The sequence below is a fragment of the Eucyclogobius newberryi genome, unplaced genomic scaffold (genome assembly GCF_026437365.1).
Source record: "Eucyclogobius newberryi isolate DKJ021-1_F unplaced genomic scaffold, fEucNew1.0.hap1 SCAF_6, whole genome shotgun sequence".
NCBI lineage: Eukaryota > Metazoa > Chordata > Actinopteri > Gobiiformes > Gobiidae > Eucyclogobius > Eucyclogobius newberryi.
In genome coordinates, this window is record NW_027316278.1 from 40272775 (window position 1) to 40295168 (window position 22394).

The 22394-nt window shown below is 47.8% G+C and overlaps 1 protein-coding gene across 1 annotated transcript in view; it reads left to right on the plus strand.

Moving 5' to 3' along the window:
• Nucleotides 1-14694: 14694 nt before the first annotated feature.
• The window catches only part of npr3 (natriuretic peptide receptor 3), a 30425-nt gene continuing 22725 nt past the window's right edge, over nucleotides 14695-22394 (plus strand). The window contains exons 1-2 of the mRNA XM_072432724.1: nucleotides 14695-15361; nucleotides 16717-16839. Of these exons, the coding sequence (XP_072288825.1) occupies nucleotides 14701-15361; nucleotides 16717-16839 (784 nt within the window). The 5' untranslated portion in view covers nucleotides 14695-14700. The remainder of the gene's footprint in view (nucleotides 15362-16716; nucleotides 16840-22394) is intronic.

The window sequence follows — 22394 nt, forward strand, 5'->3', positions numbered from 1 at the left end:
CTCTCTCTCTCTCTCTCTCTGTCTCTGGAGTCTTCTGTTCTATCTCTCTTTCTCTGGAATCTTCTGTTCTCTCTCTCTGACTCTGGCCGTTGTCCCCTGCAGGTGCTGGTGGACTCTGAGAGGAGGTCCCGTGTGGAGCCTGTCCCTAGTGCGTCCCAAACCTTCCCCCGGGCCCCGCCGCGCAGGACGGCCCTGCTGCACCTGCAGAGCTGTGGGGACCTGAGCTCGGTGGCTTGCCCCTCCCTGGACTCTCTGAAGGGAGGGGCCAGTGGAGGAGGAGTGGCCCATCCCGCACGCCACAGCCTGGCCACAATGTCCAGGGAGACGGCCCTCTGAGGCCCTCTGAGAACACATACAGCTTATAGCATCACAACTCGGATACTACTAATTTATATTTGCAAAAAGTACAATAGTTTTGATATAGAATATGTATATAACATTTGACCCAGTTTGTATAGGCAACAGAATTGTATTTTTTAAGATTATTCTCTTTTATTTGGAACATACTAAATTAAATGTAAAATACTCTAAGTACATTGTTTTTATTTCTGTTTAAATGAATGTTTTGTGAGTCCAGGTCTAAAACACATATTTTCCTCAGTCATAGGACGAGGTGCTCAGAGTAGAGCCGCTGCTGCTGAAGTCAGAGTATTTTATATACTGAGCCATCGCTATTTATTTGATGCTGATTATGGAGAAAAGGCCCCACAGTCCTTCGGGGCCCTCAGTTCCTGTTACGCCCAGTTTCAGCAGAATATTAAGAGACTCTTATACCTTTGCTGTAGGAGGCAGTTCTTCTGTCCTAGAGCCTTTGTCCTAGAGCCTCTGTCCTAGAGCCTCTGTCCTAGAGCCTCTGTCTTAGAGCCTCTGTCCCAGAGCCTCTGTCCCAGAGCCTCTGTCCCAGAGCCTCTGTCTTAGAGCCTCTGTCCTTGAGCCTCTGTCCTAGAGCCTCTGTCCTGTGACTGGAATGATTCTGGCTCTACAGCTGCTCTACAGACTTGGTTTAGTTCTGGTTTAGTTCTGGTTCAGTCCTGGTTTAGCCCTGGTTTAAACCTAATTTAGTCCTGGTTTAGTTCTGGCTCAGTCCTGGTTTAGTTCTGGTTCAGTTTTGGGTTAGTTCTGGTTTAGTCCTGGTTTAGTCCTGGTTTAGTCCTGGTTTAGACCTGGTTTAGTCCTGGTTTAGACCTGGTTTAGTCCTGGTTTAGACCGTGGGAGTAGGATCACTGGAGTTTGAGTGTTTTTTCCTCGCACACTGAGTCAGCAGTGTCAAAGATGCACTATAGCATTGCTGAGCGCTATAGTGTTTTTATCACCAGAAGTCTCACAGTACTTTGCAGCAGCCCCCCTCCCCCGTGCTGCTCAGCGCTGTGGTGCTGCTGGAGCGTCTCTTCAGTGAGCAGGGCAGACTCACACTACAGTCTTGAGCAGAGGTCTGAGCGGGAAAGAGACGTGTGGCTTTGGGAAACACCTGGACGAAAGGACACTGTATGTGGACACTGTATGTGGACACTGTATGTGGACACTGTTGTGTCAGCCTTCGGGCCGAACAGCAGTGCAGTGACCCCTGGAGAGGGATGATCGGGAAGAACCGCTTCCCTGATCTTAACCTGAGCGGTGTTCAGTTATTGGACTTCCGATCACCACCTGGTGGTGAGTTGGATCCGCTGGCGGAGGAGGAAGCCGGACAGACTTGGCAGACCCAAGTGCATTGTGGGGGTCTGTTGGGAACGTCTTGTGAAGCCCTCTGTCAGTAGGGTATTCAACTCGCACCTCCGGGAGAGCTTCTCCCATGTCCCGGGGGAGGCTGGGGACATTGAGACCGAGTGGACCATGTTCTCCGCCTCCATTGTTGATGCGGCTGCTCGGAGCTGTGGTCGCAAGGTCTCCGGTGCCTGTCGTGGCAGCAACCCCCGAACCCGGTGGTGGACACCGGAAGTAAGGGATGTCGTCAGACTGAAGAAGGAGGCCTATCAGGCCACTCTGGCTTGTGGGTCTACGGAGGTCATCGACAGGTATCGGCAGGCTAAGCGAGCCGCAGCTCGTGCTGTCGCAGAGGCAAAAACCCGGGCCTGGGAGGAGTTCGGGGAGGCCATGGAGGAGTACTATCGGTCGGCCCCAAAGAAATTCTGGCAAACCGTCCGGCGCCTCAGGGGGGGAAGCAGTGCCTCACCAACACCGTTTACGGTGTGGGTGGAGGCCTGCTGACCTCGACTGGGGATGTCGTTGGACGATGGAAGGAATACTTTGAGGACCTCCTTAAACCCTCAGTCACGTCTTCCGAAGAGGAAGCAGAGACTGAGGACTCGGAAGCTGAATCATCCATCACCCAAGCTGAAGTCACTGAGATTGTTGGCAAACTCCTCTGTGGCTCCGGGGGTGGATGAGATCCTGAGGACCTAAAGTCTCTGGATGTTGTAGGACTGTCTTGGCTGACATGTCTCTGCAACATCTCGTGGTGGTCGGGGACCGTGCTTCTGTACTGGCAGACCGGGGTGGTCCCTCTGTTCAAGAAGGGGGACCAGAGGATGTGTTCCAACTACAGAGGGATCACACTCCTCAGCCTCCCCGGTAAGGTCTATTCCAAGGTACTGGAGAAGAGAATACGACCGATAGTTGAACCTCGGATTCAGGAGAAGCAGAGTGGTTTTGGTCCTGGTCGTGGAACACTGGACCAGCTCTATACCCTCCATCGGGTGCTCGAGGGTTCATGGGAGTTTGCCCAACCAGTCCACATGTGCTTTGTGGATCTGGAGAAGGCTTTCGATCGTGTCCCTCAGGGTGTTCTTTGGGGGGTGCGCCAGGAGTACGGGGTCCGGGGCCCTTTGCTCAGGGCTGTCCGGTCCCTGTATGACCGGAGCAGGAGCTGTGTTCGCATTGCCGGCAGTAAGTCAGACCTGTTCCCAGTGCATGTTGGACTCCTCAGGGCTGCCCTTTGTCACCGGTTCTGTTCATAGTTTTTATGGACAGAATTTCTAGGCGCGGTCAGGGGTCGGAGGGTGTAGTCAGGGGTCGGATCTCATATCTGCTGTTTGCAGACGATGTTGTCCTGATGGCTCCATCAAACCTGGACCTGCAGCTGAACTGGGACGGTTTGAGCCGAGTGTGAAGCGGCTGGGATGAGAATCAGTTCAAAATCCGAGGCCATGGTTCTTGACCGGAAAAAGGTGTCTTGCCCTTTCCAGGTGGGTGGGGGGTCCTTGCCCCAAGTGGAGGACTTCAAGTATCTCGGGGTCTTGTTCATGAGTGAGGGAAGGATGGAGCGTGAGATCGACAGTTGGATCGGTGCAGCAGCTGCAGTGATGCAGTCGCTGCATCGACTGTTGTGGTGAAGAAGGAGCTGAGTCGAAAGGCAAAGTTCTCGATTTACTGGTCAATCTACGTTCTGACCTCACCTATGGTCATGAGCTTTGGGTAATGACTGAAAGGACAAGATCGCGGATACAAGTGGTTGAAATGAGTTTCCTCAGGCGGGTGGCTGGGCGCTCCCTTAGAGATAGGGTTGAGGAGCTCAGCCACACGAGGGGAGCTTGGAGTAGAGCCGCTGCTCCTCCAGCTGAGTTGGCTCGTGCGTCTGCTTTGGATGCCTCCTCGGCGCCTCCCGGTGGAGGTGTTTTGGGCATGTCCCACTGGGACCTGGGGAAGACCCAGGACACGTGAACGTTGTTAATCTGCTTCTTTATTGACCAATGATGTCATTGTTTCTGCTGGTAAGGAGACTGATGTTGAGATTTTGGGCTTTACAAACATAACATTTATTTAAGTTCGTTTCAATAAAAGATGTTTTCAATCAAATCATTTTTGTATTTTGTGTCAATCTGCATTTGATATTTCAAAAGAACATTATATGGCTGTATAATTTACTGTTTCTTTAAACTATGTTCCACTTTGAATGCATAGATAATAAAAGTACAAATATATTTTACTTAGTCAGTTTGATGGCCTTATACACTAGAACATTTGATCAATATTAGTGGTTACAAAAGGCCTCTCATGTAAAAAAAAAAAAAAAAAAGTAAGAGTAAATATTTATGTTTCTTTGTTTTTTAGTAGATTCACTTTTTATAATTTGGGAAAAGTAAACTTAATAATATAAAGTTTATTATTATTATTAGATTATTATTATTTTTAAAAATGTCTCACACACGAGGCCCCCGAGGACCCTCAGCCGCCCTCTGTGCACGTGTGTCAGCTGCAGCCAGCAGATGGCGCTGTTGCAGTTTTTGGAGGTCAGAGGTTCCTCACCAGAGCAGGAGACGAGCCTGATAACAGTGTAACAGTGTGACAGTATGACAGTGTAACAGTATGACAGTATGACAGTATGACAGTGTAACAGTGTGACAGTATGACAGTGTAACAGTATGACAGTATGACAGTGTAACAGTGTGACAGTATGACAGTGTGACAGTGTGACAGTATGACAGTATGACAGTGTGACAGTATGACAGTATGACAGTATGACAGTGTAACAGTGTGACAGTGTAACGGTATGACAGTGTAACAGTGTGACAGTATGACAGTGTGACAGTGTGACAGTGTGACAGTATGACAGTGTAACAGTATGACAGTGTGACAGTGTGACAGTGTAACGGTATGACAGTGTGACAGTGTGACAGTGTGACAGTATGACAGTGTGACAGTGTGACAGTGTGACAGTGTAACGGTATGGCAGTATGACAGTATGACAGTGTAACAGTATGACAGTGTAACAGTATGACAGTGTAACAGTATGACAGTATGACAAGTGTGACAGTATAACAGTATGACAGTGTAACAGTGTAACAGTATGACAGTGTAACAGTATGACAGTGTAACAGTGTGACAGTGTAACAGTGTAACAGTGTAACAGTATGACAGTGTAACAGTATGACAATATGATATCATGACAGTGTAACAGTATGACAGTGTAACAGTGTGACAGTGTAACAGTATGACAGTATGACAGTGTAACAGTATGACAGTGTAACAGTATGACAGTGTAACAGTGTAACAGTGTAACAGTATGACAGTTTAACAGTATGACAGTGTAACAGTATGACAATATGATATCATGACAGTGTAACAGTATGACAGTGTAACAGTGTGACAGTGTAACAGTATGACAGTATGACAGTGTAACAGTATGACAGTGTAACAGTGTAACAGTATGACAGTTTAACAGTATGACAGTGTAACAGTATGACAGTGTAACAGTATGACAGTGTAACAGTGTAACAGTATGACAGTATGACAGTATGATATTATGACATTATGACGGTGTAACAGTATGACAGTGTAACAGTGTGACAGTGTAACAGTATGACAGTATGACAGTGTAACAGTGTAACAGTATGACAGTGTAACAGTATGACAGTATGACAGTGTAACAGTATGACAGTGTAACAGTGTAACAGTATGACAGTGTAACAGTATGACAGTGTAACAGTATGACAATATGATATCATGACAGTGTAACAGTATGACAGTGTAACAGTGTGACAGTGTAACAGTATGACAGTATGACAGTGTAACAGTGTAACAGTGTAACAGTATGACAGTTTAACAGTATGACAGTGTAACAGTGTGACAGTGTAACAGTGTAACAGTGTAACAGTATGACAGTGTAACAGTATGACAATATGATATCATGACAGTGTAACAGTGTGACAGTGTAACAGTGTGACAGTGTAACAGTATGACAGTATGACAGTGTAACAGTGTAACAGTGTAACAGTATGACAGTTTAACAGTGTGACAGTATGACAGTGTAACAGTGTAACAGTATGACAGTGTAACAGTATGACAGTATGACAGTGTAACAGTATGACAGTGTAACAGTGTAACAGTATGACAGTGTAACAGTATGACAGTGTGACAGTGTAACAGTATGACAGTATGATATTATGACATTATGACGGTGTAACAGTATGACAGTGTAACAGTGTGACAGTGTAACAGTATGACAGTGAAACAGTATGACAGTGTAACAGTGTAACAGTATGACAGTGTGACAGTGTAACAGTGTAACAGTATGACAGTGTAACAGCATGACAGTGTAACAGTGTAACAGTGACAGTGTAACAGTATGACAGTATGACAGTGTAACAGCATGACAGTGTAACAGTGTAACAGTATGACAGTATGACAGTGTAACAGCATGACAGTGTAACAGTGTAACAGTATGACAGTGTAACAGCATGACAGTGTAACAGTGTAACAGTGACAGTGTAACAGTATGACAGTATGACAGTGTAACAGCATGACAGTGTAACAGTGTAACAGTATGACAGTATGACAGTGTAACAGTGTAACAGTATGACAGTGTAACAGTATGACAGTGTGACAGTGTAACAGTATGACAGTATGATATTATGACAGTGTAACAGTATGACAGTATGACAGTGTAACAGTGTAACAGTATGACAGTGTAACAGTATGACAGTGTAACAGTATGACAGTGTAACAGTATGACAGTGTAACAGTGTAACAGTATGACAGTGTAACAGTATGACAGTGTAACAGTGTAACAGTATGACAGTATGACAGTGTGACAGTGTAACAGTGTAACAGTATGACAGTATGACAGTGTAACAGTGTAACAGTATGACAGTGTGACAGTATGACAGTGTGACAGTGTAACAGTATGACAGTGTAACAGTGTGACAGTGTAACAGTATGACAGTGTAACAGTGTAACAGTATGACAGTATGACAGTGTAACAGTGTAACAGTATGACAGTATGATATTATGACATTATGACAGTGTAACAGTATGACAGTGTAACAGTGTGACAGTGTAACAGTATGACAATATGACAGTATGACAGTGTAACAGTATGACAGTGTAACAGTATGACAGTGTAACAGTGTGACAGTATGACAGTATGACAGTATGATAGTGTAACAGTATGACAGTATTGATATTATGACATTATGACAGTGTAACAGTATGACAGTGTAACAGTGTGACAGTATGACAGTATGACAGTGTGACAGTGTGACAGTGTAACAGTGTAACAGTATGACAGTATGACAGTATGAGAGTATGACAGTGTAACAGTGTAACAGTATGACAGTATGACAGTATGACAGTATGACAGTGTAACAGTATGACAGTGTAACAGTATGACAGTGTAACAGTGTGACAGTATGACAGTATGACAGTGTAACAGTATGACAGTGTAACAGTGTGACAGTATGACAGTATGACAGTATGAAAGTATGACAGTATGACAGTGTAACAGTATGACAGTGTAACAGTGTAACAGTATGACAGTATGACAGTGTGACAGTATGACAGTGTAACAGTATGACAGTATGGCAGTATGACAGTATGACAGAATGACATACTGTCTTCTTGTCTTGCAGTTGTTTTTGTCAAAGTAAAAGCTCTGAACATGTGAGTGAAAACACATCAGACTCAGCATCAGAAAAGGTTTATTGCCATTGAATATGAACAGAATTCACAAACATAGGAACTTGCTTTGGTGATTCGGTGCAACATAAAACAATGAACAATGATGAAAACAGGATATATTTAATCAAAAAGTGTATGCATTAAAGAAAAACTATTTTAAATTTACTGTAAGATACAAAATAGTCTTACTATGTACACACATTTACAGTTGAGTTTACATATGAAGTGCAGAAAGTGAGTGATTCAATTATGGTTAAAGTGACAGTGTTTAAGAAGTGTTCATGAGACAACAGCAGAGGGAAAGAAACTGTTCATGAGGCGGAAGGTTCTGGTCCGGATGGACCGTAGCCTCCCGCCTGAGGTGAGTGGCCTCCTGCCTGAGGGGCGTGGCCTCCTGCTGAGGGGCGTGGCCTCCTGCCTGAGGGGAGTGGCCTGCTGAGGGGAGTGGCCTCCTGCATGAGGGGAGTGGCCTCCTGCACGAGGGGCGTGGCCTCCTGCTGAGGGGAGTGGCCTCCTGCTGAGGGGAGTGGCCTCCTGCTGAGGGGCGTGGCCTCCTGCCTGAGGGGAGTGGCCTCCTGCTGAGGGGAGTGGCATCCTGACTGAGGGGCGTGGCCTCCTGTTGAGGGGCGTGGCCTCCTGCTGAGGGGAGTGACCTACTGCATGAGGGGAGTGGCCTCCTGCATGAGGGGAGTGGCCTCCTGCACGAGGGGCGTGGCCTCCTGCTGAGGGGAGTGGCCTCCTGCTGAGGGGCGTGGCCTCCTGCTGAGGGGAGTGGCCTCCTGCTGAGGGGAGTTGCCTCCTGCCTGAGGGGAGTGGCCTCCTGCTGAGGGGAGTGGCATCCTGCCTGAGGGGCGTGGCCTCCTGCTGAGGGGAGTGACCTCCTGCATGAGGGGAGTGGCCTCCTGCTGAGGGGCGTGGCCTCCTGCCTGAGGGGAGTGGCCTCCTGCTGAGGGGCGTGGCCTCCTGCTGAGGGGATTGGCCTCCTGCACGAGGGGCGTGGCCTCCTGCTGAGGGGCGTGGCCTCCTGCCTGAGGGGCGTGGCCTCCTGCTTGAGGGGTTTGAGCAGGATGATTCACTGCTTTTGTTTATCGAATAGATTGTTGAATTATATTATTATTCATTTTTTTTTAGGTTTTACTGGCTAAACACTTAAAAAAATCTTGAGCCCACAATCGTTTTTGTCATTTTATACAGACGAGTAAAAGTTATTCTTTAACTAAAATTTTGTATTAGACAAAGACGATAAATAAATAAAACTAAGACTTCAAATCCTACTTCGATCTAATGTCAGTTCATCATTTCCCTCCAGTCGCCTCCATTCTGGAATTATGAACATTCTGAAGAAGAGAAGAGCCTCAGAGCACAATGACCTCTGTGTGAGGAACAATGACACACTGAAGATCTGTGTGAGGAACAATGACACTGGAGGGAAATACAATTGGTAATATTGCAGATGACAGATGGGGGCTCAGAACCCCCCTTCTTAAGGTGAGGACCATAAAGACATGGGCTCCAGAGAGAGAAGCTGTATAAAAAGGGCTTGTGGGTAATTAGAGGTGTGGCTAAAGAGTGGAGGAGTGGTTGCAGGAGGAGGAGCAGGAGGTGGAGGCGTGGTCCCGCTCCTGAACCTCAGTCAATGATTAAAGATCCCATCTCATGCTATTTTTCCCGTTTCGTAGTCTAAGTATATTTGGTCATAATAAGGGTTGTGCAACACCCAGAACATTATAGTAATGCAATATCACCCATATCTTGGACCCCCTCACCAACCCGGAAATGCTCACGGCTTGGTTTGACATTCGCCCCCCACCCTCACGAAGAGCGATCCGCCTCCCCCGCCCACCCTGTGACGTAGTCTCAGTGAGAGCGTGTGTCCCCGCCCACCCCGTGACGTAGTCTCAGTGAGAGCGTGTGTCCCCGCCCACCCCGTGACGTAGTCTCAGTGAGAGCGTGTGTCCCCGCCCACCCCGTGACGTAGTCTCAGTGAGAGCGTGTGTCCCCGCCCACCCCGTGACCGAGTCTCAGTGAGAGCGTGTGTCCGAGCGTGTGCCCCGCCCACCCCGTGACGTAGTCTCAGTGAGAGCGTGTGTCCCGAGATCCGAGGAGGAGGATATAGACTGTACTCTCGCTAAAAACAGTGGGAATCAATCAAAAAAACACTTTGGTCTCATGAGACACCAACAGCTGTAAGAAGGTACAAAGCTCTGAAAAGTCCATTTGCGTGATATGAGACCTTTAACAATCATTAACTAATAATAATGAAATAATAATAAAATATGACTCATCACAGCCATCTTTGTTTCATCTTATGAAATGTAATTTATCTTTTTACAAACCTAACGCAAAGACAACTTTTCAATTGAACTAAAATGAAATGGCATTTATTTATTGACAGAAAAATGTAATAACCACCACATACATCAAATACTTTATATATTATTTTTTATATTACAGTGATCCCTCGCTATAACGCGGTTCACTTCATCATGCATTGTGTTCTGCATTCTGATTGGCTAAACAGTCTCTCCATGTCTTCTCTACCTGTGTGTCAATAACGTTATGGATTAATATGTACACGTACGTAAAACCGCTTGAGAATTGAAGTTTGAGAGGCCGGTGAGAGCGGCGCGTGAGCTGCAATGTTTTATGGAGTATTTCATTGTGTGATAACTGTAACAAAATAAAAGTTTCTACTTTGCGGATTTCGACTCCCGCGGGTTCTTCTTGGAACGTCACCGCCGTGATAAACGAGGGATCACTGTATATTACTTTATATAATATTTTCCTTAGAGGGGAATTATTTTGGTGCTGTATAATACAAGACATAAACTATAAACATACAAGTGTATTCAGAATCGAATAAAAGACACGCAGTATGAAATTATTTACATTTACTCAACTTTTGTGTTTCCACAGTGACAAAAAGAGAAGAAACCTTATGTCGTTTTAATAGATTTGGACTAATATGAGTGACATCTATGTCATTGTCTTATTGAAATATAGAGTTTGTTGCTTTCTTTTCATATGTTGTACATTTTTGTACTTTTTAAAGACAGAACATTTGAAATTGCATGTATTTAAATACATAAGTATTTATACGTGTGTATGAAAGCACTTCACATTGTTTGTTCTTCTCAGGTCAGAATGCTCAAACTACACTTTTCAGTCCACTGACCCGGGCCCCACACGAGCGGGAAGAAGAGGGCCCCTGAGAGCACGGTCCCAAAGCAGAGAGAGAGGTGCCCCTGGTCGGGCCCCAGTGCGTGTCCCTGGGTCACTGTGATGCGCACAGCCTGTTGCATTGGTCAGGAGCGGTCACTGTGATGCGCACAGCCTGTTGCATTGGTCAGGAGCTCAGCCTGTTGCATTGGTCAGGAGCGGTCACAGTGATGCACTCAGCCTGTTGCATTGGTCAGGAGCGGTCACAGTGATGCGCTCAGCCTGTTGCATTGGTCAGGAGCGGTCACAGTGATGCGCTCAGCCTGTTGCATTGGTCAGGAGCGGTCACAGTGATGCGCTCAGCCTGTTGCATTGGTCAGGAGCTCAGCCTGTTGCATTGGTCAGGAGCGGTCACAGTGATGCGCTCAGCCTGTTGCATTGGTCAGGAGCGGTCACAGTGATGCGCTCAGCCTGTTGCATTGGTCAGGAGCTCAGCCTGTTGCATTGGTCAGGAGCGGTCACAGTGATGCGCTCAGCCTGTTGCATTGGTCAGGAGCGGTCACTGTGATGCGCTCAGCCTGTTGCATTGGTCAGGAGCTCAGCCTGTTGCATTGGTCAGGAGCTCAGCCTGTTGCATTGGTCAGGAGCTCAGCCTGTTGCATTGGTCAGGAGCGGTCACAGTGATGCGCTCAGCCTGTTGCATTGGTCAGGAGCTCAGCCTGTTGCATTGGTCAGGAGCTCAGCCTGTTGCATTGGTCAGGAGCGGTCACAGTGATGCGCTCAGCCTGTTGCATTAGTCAGGAGCTCAGCCTGTTGCATTGGTCAGGAGCGGTCACAGTGATGCGCTCAGCCTGTTGCATTGGTCAGGAGCGGTCACAGTGATGCGCTCAGCCTGTTGCATTGGTCAGGAGCGGTCACTGTGATGCGCTCAGCCTGTTGCATTGGTCAGGAGCGGTCACAGTGATGCGCTCAGCCTGTTGCATTGGTCAGGAGCTCAGCCTGTTGCATTGGTCAGGAGCGGTCACAGTGATGCGCTCAGCCTGTTGCATTGGTCAGGAGCGGTCACAGTGATGCGCACAGCCTGTTGCATTGGTCAGGAGCGGTCACAGTGATGGGCTCAGCCTGTTGCATTGGTCAGGAGCGGTCACTGTGATGCGCTCAGCCTGTTGCATTGGTCAGGAGCTCAGCCTGTTGCATTGGTCAGGAGCGGTCACTGTGATGCACTCAGCCTGTTGCATTGGTCAGGAGCGGTCACAGTGATGCGCTCAGCCTGTTGCATTGGTCAGGAGCTCAGCCTGTTGCATTGGTCAGGAGCGGTCACTGTGATGCGCTCAGCCTGTTGCATTGGTCAGGAGCTCAGCCTGTTGCATTGGTCAGGAGCGGTCACTGTGATGCGCTCAGCCTGCTGCATTGGTCAGGAGCGGTCACAGTGATGCGCACAGCCTGTTGCATTGGTCAGGAGCGGTCACAGTGATACGCTCAGCCTGTTGCATTGGTCAGGAGCGGTCACAGTGATGCGCTCAGCCTGTTGCATTGGTCAGGAGCTCAGCCTGTTGCATTGGTCAGGAGCGGTCACTGTGATGCGCTCAGCCTGTTGCATTGGTCAGGAGCGGTCACTGTGATGCGCTCAGCCTGTTGCATTGGTCAGGAGCTCAGCCTGTTGCATTGGTCAGGAGCTCAGCCTGTTGCATTGGTCAGGAGCGGTCACAGTGATGCGCTCAGCCTGTTGCATTGGTCAGGAGCGGTCACAGTGATGCGCTCAGCCTGTTGCATTGGTCAGGAGCGGTCACAGTGATGCGCTCAGCCTGTTGCATTGGTCAGGAGCTCAGCCTGTTGCATTGGTCAGGAGCTCAGCCTGTTGCATTGGTCAGGAGCGGTCACAGTGATGCGCTCAGCCTGTTGCATTGGTCAGGAGCGGTCACAGTGATGCGCTCAGCCTGTTGCATTGGTCAGGAGCTCAGCCTGTTGCATTGGTCAGGAGCGGTCACAGTGATGCGCTCAGCCTGTTGCATTGGTCAGGAGCTCAGCCTGTTGCATTGGTCAGGAGCGGTCACAGTGATGCGCTCAGCCTGTTGCATTGGTCAGGAGCTCAGCCTGTTGCATTGGTCAGGAGCGGTCACAGTGATGCGCTCAGCCTGTTGCATTAGTCAGGAGCTCAGCCTGTTGCATTGGTCAGGAGCGGTCACAGTGATGCGCTCAGCCTGTTGCATTGGTCAGGAGCTCAGCCTGTTGCATTGGTCAGGAGCGGTCACTGTGATGCACTCAGCCTGTTGCATTGGTCAGGAGCGGTCACAGTGATGCGCTCAGCCTGTTGCATTGGTCAGGAGCGGTCACAGTGATGCGCTCAGCCTGTTGCATTGGTCAGGAGCTCAGCCTGTTGCATTGGTCAGGAGCGGTCACTGTGATGCACTCAGCCTGTTGCATTGGTCAGGAGCCTGTTGCATTGGTCAGGAGCGGTCACAGTGATGCGCTCAGCCTGTTGCATTGGTCAGGAGCTCAGCCTGTTGCATTGGTCAGGAGCGGTCACTGTGATGCGCTCAGCCTGTTGCATTGGTCAGGAGCTCAGCCTGTTGCATTGGTCAGGAGCGGTCACAGTGATGCGCTCAGCCTGTTGCATTGGTCAGGAGCGGTCACAGTGATGCGCTCAGCCTGTTGCATTGGTCAGGAGCTCAGCCTGTTGCATTGGTCAGGAGCTCAGCCTGTTGCATTGGTCAGGAGCGGTCACAGTGATGCGCTCAGCCTGTTGCATTGGTCAGGAGCTCAGCCTGTTGCATTGGTCAGGAGCTCAGCCTGTTGCATTGGTCAGGAGCTCAGCCTGTTGCATTGGTCAGGAGCGGTCACAGTGATGCGCTCAGCCTGTTGCATTGGTCAGGAGCGGTCACAGTGATGCGCTCAGCCTGTTGCATTGGTCAGGAGCGGTCACAGTGATGCGCACAGCCTGTTGCATTGGTCAGGAGCGGTCACAGTGATGGGCTCAGCCTGTTGCATTGGTCAGGAGCGGTCACTGTGATGCGCTCAGCCTGTTGCATTGGTCAGGAGCTCAGCCTGTTGCATTGGTCAGGAGCTCAGCCTGTTGCATTGGTCAGGAGCTCAGCCTGTTGCATTGGTCAGGAGCTCAGCCTGTTGCATTGGTCAGGAGCGGTCACTGTGATGCGCACAGCCTGTTGCATTGGTCAGGAGCGGTCACAGTGATGCGCACAGCCTGTTGCATTGGTCAGGAGCGGTCACAGTGATGCGCTCAGCCTGTTGCATTGGTCAGGAGCGGTCACAGTGATACGCTCAGCCTGTTGCATTGGTCAGGAGCTCAGCCTGTTGCATTGGTCAGGAGCTCAGCCTGTTGCATTGGTCAGGAGCTCAGCCTGTTGCATTGGTCAGGAGCGGTCACAGTGATACGCTCAGCCTGTTGCATTGGTCAGGAGCGGTCACTGTGATGGGCTCAGCCTGTTGCATTGGTCAGGAGCTCAGCCTGTTGCATTGGTCAGGAGCGGTCACAGTGATGCGCTCAGCCTGTTGCATTGGTCAGGAGCGGTCACAGTGATACGCTCAGCCTGTTGCATTGGTCAGGAGCGGTCACAGTGATGCGCACAGCCTGTTGCATTGGTCAGGAGCGGTCACAGTGATGCGCTCAGCCTGTTGCATTGGTCAGGAGCGGTCACAGTGATGCGCACAGCCTGTTGCATTGGTCAGGAGCGGTCACAGTGATGCGCTCAGCCTGTTGCATTGGTCAGGAGCGGTCACTGTGATGCACTCAGCCTGTTGCATTGGTCAGGAGCGGTCACAGTGATGCGCTCAGCCTGTTGCATTGGTCAGGAGCGGTCACAGTGATGCGCTCAGCCTGTTGCATTGGTCAGGAGCTCAGCCTGTTGCATTGGTCAGGGGCGGTGCAGCCGTTGCCATGTCACTTTAAGAAGGAAGTGGGAAGATCTCAAATGACGCAGTAATAATCGTGAAAAGATGCGTCCAATCCAGGAGCCGCGGCTTCGTGTGTGGTGCCTGAACTCACTTAAATACAGAGCCCCAGTATCTGCAGCCTGTACATGTGGACCTGTGGGCCCCTGGATCAGGCTCGGTCTCTGCGCGCGCGTGTGTGTGTGTGTGCGTGTGTGCGCTGCCCGGTGTGCCACACTCGGACACAGACGCGCCTGTAAGATGCGTTCTAACGCAGTCTACGCGTACTTTGGAGCAGTGGTCAGCGCTGTCCTGCTCGCGCCGTGCTTCTGCGAGGACGTGGACGTGCTGGTCTTCTTGCCCCAGAATAACTCGTACCTTTTCTCACGCGCCAGAGTGGCCCCTGCGATCCTTTACGCGCAGCAGAGGCTCCGGGCGCGCGGCGGAGCGCTCTCCGACACCAATTTCAACATCCATTTTGAGGAGTCGGACTGTGTGAACGCAGCCTTCTTCTCCCTGATGGACAGGTCGTGCTCACGGCGGCCGGACGTGATCCTGGGGCCGGTGTGTGAGTACGAGGCGGCCGCGGTTGTGCGCCTGGCGTCGCACTGGCACATCCCGGTGCTGTCCGCAGGTGCGCTGGCCACGGGCTTCAGCGACAAGAGCTCCGAGTACTCGCAGCTCACGCGCATCGCGCCGTCCTACGTGAAGATGGCCGAGACTTTCAGCGCGATGTTCGAACACTTCTCCTGGAGCTCGGCTCTGCTCATGTACGAGGACGACCGTCAGGAGCGGAACTGCTACTTCACCCTGGAGGGCGTCTTCCACCTGATGAGCGGCTTCAATGTGAAAACGTACCACGTGTACGAAGAGGAGCGTCTGGACGCGGAGGAGGTGGTGCAGAGCATCTCTGACACTGAAGGTCAGTGACCACTGTGTCCAGCACATGTCCACTGCCCTGACCTGTGCTCACACTATTATGTATGCACACATAAGACGCGGCAAAGTTACGCAGTGGTTTGAGAACTCACCTCACAGCAAGAAGGTCCTGAGTCCCAGTCCCGGGTGGCGTGGGGAGTCCCGTGTGGCGTGGATCCCAGTCCCGGGTGGCCTGGGGCCCAGTCCCGGGTGGCCTGGGGCCCAGTCCCGGGTGGCGTGGGGCCCAGTCCCGGGTGGGGCCTTTCTGTTCACTCACGCAGTGTTTTTTAGGAGTGTTGTTATGACATGGTCATAAACTAAATTCAACGTTTCATTCTGAATAATCTTGGAAACACATATTACATTTTCCAACAAACAATTACATTTGGATTTTTCATTTTGAACACGTCCAGTAGCAATAACTTTAAACAGATTTAAAGGTCTGAACTACGCTGCAAAAAATGATATCTAGCCTTGCTTAAAACTCTGAATTCAGAATATTGCATTCAATCTGAGAAGTTTTGACATTTTAGATTTAATCGCTCATGTGACTTAAAATATTTCAGTGGTTTCAATGTATTTCAGACTTTGAGGTTACAAGAACATTTAGCGTGAAATAAGAAAATACATTTGCCAATGTCTTCATCTTGACAATATTTCATTTGAACACTTTCTGCAGAGACTTTGATCTTTCCTCGTGCAGAACTACAAATAATCAAAAGAAGCACAGGGGCCCAATCATTGAGCTTCTGCTCTTAAATCCATTTCTACACTTGATTGTTTTAAAAAGACAATTCAAATTTACATCTCATACAAACTCATACAAATATCAAATATCATATGAAATGTAATATATGAATGTGAGGAGTCTTATCACTCTCTCCTGCACATCATCTTTTTTATTGTTGTATACATTTGATTTTTTTGTATGTGCAAATATATTAAATCAAATCCAATGTACTATTAACTAAAAAAAAGTCTCAACCAATTAATTATTATACCATTCATAATTTGGCTTGAAATAAGTCAGAAACGCCATCAATTCCATCAAGCAAACATAGCTCTACTAATCAAAGTTATTGAAATTAAGATTAATCTTTCAAGTCCTTTCAATATTCATATTTTTGCGTGGAAAGGGTTTAATGCAAAGTAAGACATTATATTCGGAAGTTTATGAAATCAGTTTTGTCTTTGTGATTTCTTAACTGTGACTATTGAATCTGCTGTTTCGATCTTGTTTCTGTGGTAACATGAGTAAACGTAGCCTAACTGTGTATCCGCGATGGCATGAGTAAAAGTGCGTGTTTCCGTGGTGATGCGTGTGTTTCCATGGCGATCACCTGTGACTCTGTGTTGCAGTGGTCATCATGTGCATGGGGGCTGACCGGATCCGTGACGTGATGCTGGCGGCTCACAGACACAGTCTGACCAACGGCAGCTATATCTTCTTCAACATCGAGCTCTTCAACGCCTCCTCATACGGTCAGTGCCACACATGGACTGGACCATGTGACCATGTGACCATCTGACCATGTGACCATCTGACCATGTGACCATGCTGAACCACACAAACGATAGAATATTTAGTTTGGTGTTAATTATTACTGTGGACACGGTCCTAACGTTTCATCATTCTGGATCCCTTGCTGCGGGGCCGGGGCCGCTGCTGCGGGGCCTTTAGGTGCCCTATGCAGAAATACTCAACCCTTCTTCAAACGTGGGAAAAAGTGGCAGGGTTTTCATGTTTGTAATTCAATTCAATTAAATTTATTTTTGTAACGCCCAAAATCAGTTTCCTCTGAGGGTGACAGTGAAAAGCAATGTCTGTGGGGGCGAGGGACGATGTCCCAGCATCCTCTGTCCTTCCAGGAAAAACTAACACAACCTTAAGGTGACTATTTCTGAAGTGATTTTTAGAGGACACATATTATAAATGATTGTTATTGTTATTAGCCTGTAAACATGCCATTGAGTACCTTTAGTTTGGCATATTGTGTTTTAGAGAAAAAAATAGATACAAATAATAAAAAACAAAATTACAACAGGATCTCTGTTGTTTCCCACAGGACTAACTTAGTTTTGGTGCCATCTAGTGGCTGCAGAGGACTGACTTGTTCAGTGCATTTATCTTTTCCCGTCTAATCACGATCGGTACAACTGCGTAGCTTTCTGTCACCCCTGTGAAAACTTTCCAGTTGATTAATTCCCTCTGCCACCAGTAGATGGGGCCAAAATGTAGTTAGTCCTGTGGGAAACAGCAGCGATGTAAATATCATTTTGTTTTCATAAAGATGAAATGTACTCACAGCGTGCTTAAAGACTAATAACAAAATAAATAATGTTAATACTTGTCCTTTAAAATACATTATATTTGATAAAGTTTGCATACATCACCAAGTGGAAGTTTTCAACTAAAACATATTTTCTGTTTTCTGGTGCATTTTAGGGGTGAACACTAAGTGCACATTAAACGAGTGCGAAGACTTGTTTGCGCTAAGTCGCTCTAATGCTCATTCCATATAAACATGCAATGCAAAAATGCAATAACATCATTGTACTGAGGGCCAATAACACACACAATATTGAACATTTCAGTCCACAATAATGCCTCTATGTGTAAAGTAAAGGAGAGAAGGCGCAATGATGCCACGGATTTGGCAGTAGGTGTAATAAAAGGAGGAAGATTGGGGCAGCAGCGTGGCGTAGGCAAGGGTCAATCATTGCCGCTTGCGGCTATATTTATTCATTACTTTCCCTGCTCCGCCCCTGCTCCGCCCCTGCTCCGCCCCTGCTCCGCCCCTGCTCCGCCCCTGCTCCAGCGTCACCTGAAGTCCTCCTCCTGCTCTTCTGCAGAACAGATCGAGGCTCTAGAAACACTATTGGAACTTAATGTTGCATTTACTGTATGAAAACATGAGGCTGGACGCAGGTCATGGGACGTCGTGGTTCTAATGGAATATGAGACACTTTTGTTCTCACTTTTGTGCCCCTGATCCGTCTGTTTGAACTGTGGCTTGTGTCGACCCGAGCGCATCTCAAACTTGCTCTGGAGCAGAACTCTTGAGTCCTACTTAGTTTTAACTGATAAAGAACTAAAGACAGAGTGGGCCTTATTTGTTTGCTTTTTCAAAGTTTAGCAAACATAAAAAAGAAATCAGAAAACACAATCAGTAGGGCTCTAGAAAAGCTTAACAGATCATACTTTGGAGTGACTTTTATGCAGTCCATTTTGTCACATTTATTCCACAAAATCATCCACTGTTTCAATCTTAAAGGTTCACTTTTCACCCAATTTCTTGTTTTTTCTTTCTTGCTTGTCTCAACATCACTTTAATCTGATAAAAATCCTTCATCCGAACATCATTCTTGAGCTGAGAGCTGAGAACATTGTGCCTGCGTCATCAGGAACATCATAGCTAAACATTTATTTCATTCCCGTTGCAATGTTTTAAGTCTAATTCTCACACACTTCCACATGAGCATGATGAAAGTCTGCAGCACTGTGCAGACGTCAGTGTTCTGAGCTGTAGAAGAATGTGAAGAGACATCAGCCTTGCTCTTACTCTGGCTCCCACTTGTGTTTAATGCACAATAAATCATTCCTGTCAACACTTTAAAAAATGTATACAGTCTGGAGACAAGTTTTGAAGGAAGTTTTCTGTCCCTGTCGTCATTTCTATTCATTTGGATTGGGTGGACGTGGGTGGAGCTGGACGTGGGTGGAGGCGGTCAGCATGTTACCGTGGCGCTGCTCCAAAAACACAGAAGCAAACTTTTGAATAATAACTGCTCAGGAGCCTGTTTATGCATCTGACTTCATTCTTCAGCAGGATTACTATTACTATTACTATTACTATTACTATTACATCATCAGTCGGTCAAACTAACCTGTCTTTCACTTGAATGTTGTAGTAATTTTAATCGTGCTAAACCTTAGATAACCGCTACGTCACCTCTTTGTTTTAGCCAATTGACCTTTCTTTTCTCTTTTTTTCAAGTGCCTGAGGCTAGTTCTGGGTTTGTGTTGTCCTGGTAACGCCTTTTTTGTCCTGGTGATGTTTTTTCACATTGAACAAAGGCGGGATCTCACGTCACATGACACAGGGTTTATGTGTGTTAGACTTGGTCTGGAGCCTCGGATCAGGAGCCTCAGGTCAGGAGCCTCAGGTCAGGAGCCTCGGGTCAGGAACCTCGGGTCAGGAGCCTCGAATCTGGAACCTCGGGTCAGGAGCCTCGGGTCTGGAGCCTCGGGTCAGGAGCCTTATGATCAGATGCTGCATAAACTAGTCGTCTTGCATCCTCATGAACTCGATGGAGCGTTAGATGATGGAGTGTTAGATGATAGTGTTAGACGATGGAGTGTTAGACGATGGAGTGTTAGATGATGGAGTGTTAGACGATGGAGTGTTAGATGATGGAGTGTTAGACGATGGAGTATTAGACGATGGAGTGTTAGATGATGGAGTGTTAGATGATGGAGTGTTAGACGATGGAGTGTTAGACGATGGAGCATTAGACGATGGAGTGTTAGATGATGGAGTGTTAGACGATGGAGTGTTAGATGATGGAGTGTTAGACGATGGAGTGTTAGATGATGGAGTGTTAGACGATGGAGCGTTAGACGATGGAGCGTTAGACGATGGAGTGTTAGACGATTGAGCGTTAGATGATGGAGTGTTAGACGATGGAGTGTTAGATGGTGGAGTGTTAGACGATGGAGTGTTAGATGATGGAGTGTTAGACGATGGAGTGTTAGACGATGGAGCGTTAGACGATGGAGCGTTAGATGATGGAGTGTTAGACGATGGAGTGTTAGATGATAGTGTTAGACGATGGAGCGTTAGACGATGGAGCATTAGACGATGGAGTGTTAGACGATGGAGCATTAGACGATGGAGCGTTAGATGATGGAGTGTTAGACGATGGAGTGTTAGATGATAGTGTTAGACGATGGAGCGTTAGACGATGGAGCGTTAGACGATGGAGCGTTAGACGATGGAGTGTTAGATGATGGAGTGATGATGGAGTGTTAGATGATGAAGTGATGATGGAGTGATGATGGAGTGTTAGACGATGGAGTGTTAGATGATTGAGTAATGATGGAGTGTTAGATGATATAGTGATGATGGAGTGTTAGATGATGGAGTGTTAGACGATGGAGTGTTAGATGATGGAGCGTTAGACGATGGAGCGTTAGACGATGGAGCGTTAGACGATGGAGCGTTAGACGATGGAGCGTTAGATGATGGAGTGATGATGGAGTGTTAGATGATGGAGTGATGATGGAGCGTTAGACGATGGAGCGTTAGACGATGGAGCGTTAGACGATGGAGCGTTAGACGATGGAGCGTTAGATGATGGAGTGTTAGATGATGGAGCGTTAGACGATGGAGCGTTAGACGATGGAGTGTTAGATGATGGAGTGATGATGGAGTGTTAAATGATGAAGTGATGATGGAGTGATGATGGAGTGTTAGACGATGGAGTGTTAGATGATGGAGTGATGATGGAGTGTTAGGTGATGGAGTGATGATGGAGTGTTAGCTGATGGAGTGTTAGACGATGGAGTGTTAGATGATGGAGCGTTAGACGATGGAGCGTTAGACGATGGAGCGTTAGACGATGGAGCGTTAGATGATGGAGTGATGATGGAGTGTTAGATGATGGAGTGATGATGGAGCGTTAGACGATGGAGCGTTAGACGATGGAGCGTTAGACGATGGAGCGTTAGACGATGGAGTGTTAGATGATGGAGCGTTAGACGATGGAGCGTTAGACGATGGAGCGTTAGACGATGGAGCGTTAGACGATGGAGCGTTAGACGATGGAGCGTTACACGATGGAGCGTTAGACGATGGAGCGTTAGACGATGGAGCGTTAGACGATGGAGTGTTAGATGATGAAGTGATGATGGAGTGATGATGGAGTGTTAGACGATGGAGTGTTAGATGATGGAGTGATGATGGAGTGTTAGATGATGGAGTGATGATGGAGTGTTAGATGATGGAGCGTTAGACGATGGAGCGTTAGACGATGGAGCGTTAGACGATGGAGCGTTAGATGATGGAGTGATGATGGAGTGTTAGATGATGGAGTGATGATGGAGCATTAGACGATGGAGCGTTAGACGATGGAGCGTTAGACGATGGAGCGTTAGACGATGGAGCGTTAGACGATGGAGCGTTAGACGATGGAGTGTTACATGATGGAGTGATGATGGAGTGTTAGATGATGGAGTGTTAGATGATGGAGCGTTAGACGATGGAGCGTTAGACGATGGAGTGTTAGATGATGGAGTGTTAGATGATGGAGCGTTAGACGATGGAGCGTTAGACGATGGAGCGTTAGACGATGGAGCGTTAGACGATGGAGCGTTAGACGATGGAGCGTTAGACGATGGAGCGTTAGACGATGGAGTGTTAGATGATGAAGTGATGATGGAGTGATGATGGAGTGTTAGACGATGGAGTGTTAGACGATGGAGCGTTAGACGATGGAGCGTTAGACGATGGAGCGTTAGACGATGGAGCGTTAGACGATGGAGCGTTACACGATGGAGCGTTAGACGATGGAGCGTTAGACGATGGAGCGTTAGACGATGGAGTGTTAGATGATGAAGTGATGATGGAGTGATGATGGAGTGTTAGACGATGGAGTGTTAGATGATGGAGTGATGATGGAGTGTTAGATGATGGAGTGATGATGGAGTGTTAGATGATGGAGCGTTAGACGATGGAGCGTTAGACGATGGAGCGTTAGACGATGGAGCGTTAGATGATGGAGTGATGATGGAGTGTTAGATGATGGAGTGATGATGGAGCATTAGACGATGGAGCGTTAGACGATGGAGCGTTAGACGATGGAGCGTTAGACGATGGAGCGTTAGACGATGGAGCGTTAGACGATGGAGCGTTAGACGATGGAGCGTTAGACGATGGAGCGTTAGACGATGGAGCGTTAGACGATGGAGCGTTAGACGATGGAGTGTTAGATGACACAATGAATTGAATGGCATCTGAAAATGTAGCATCCTAAAG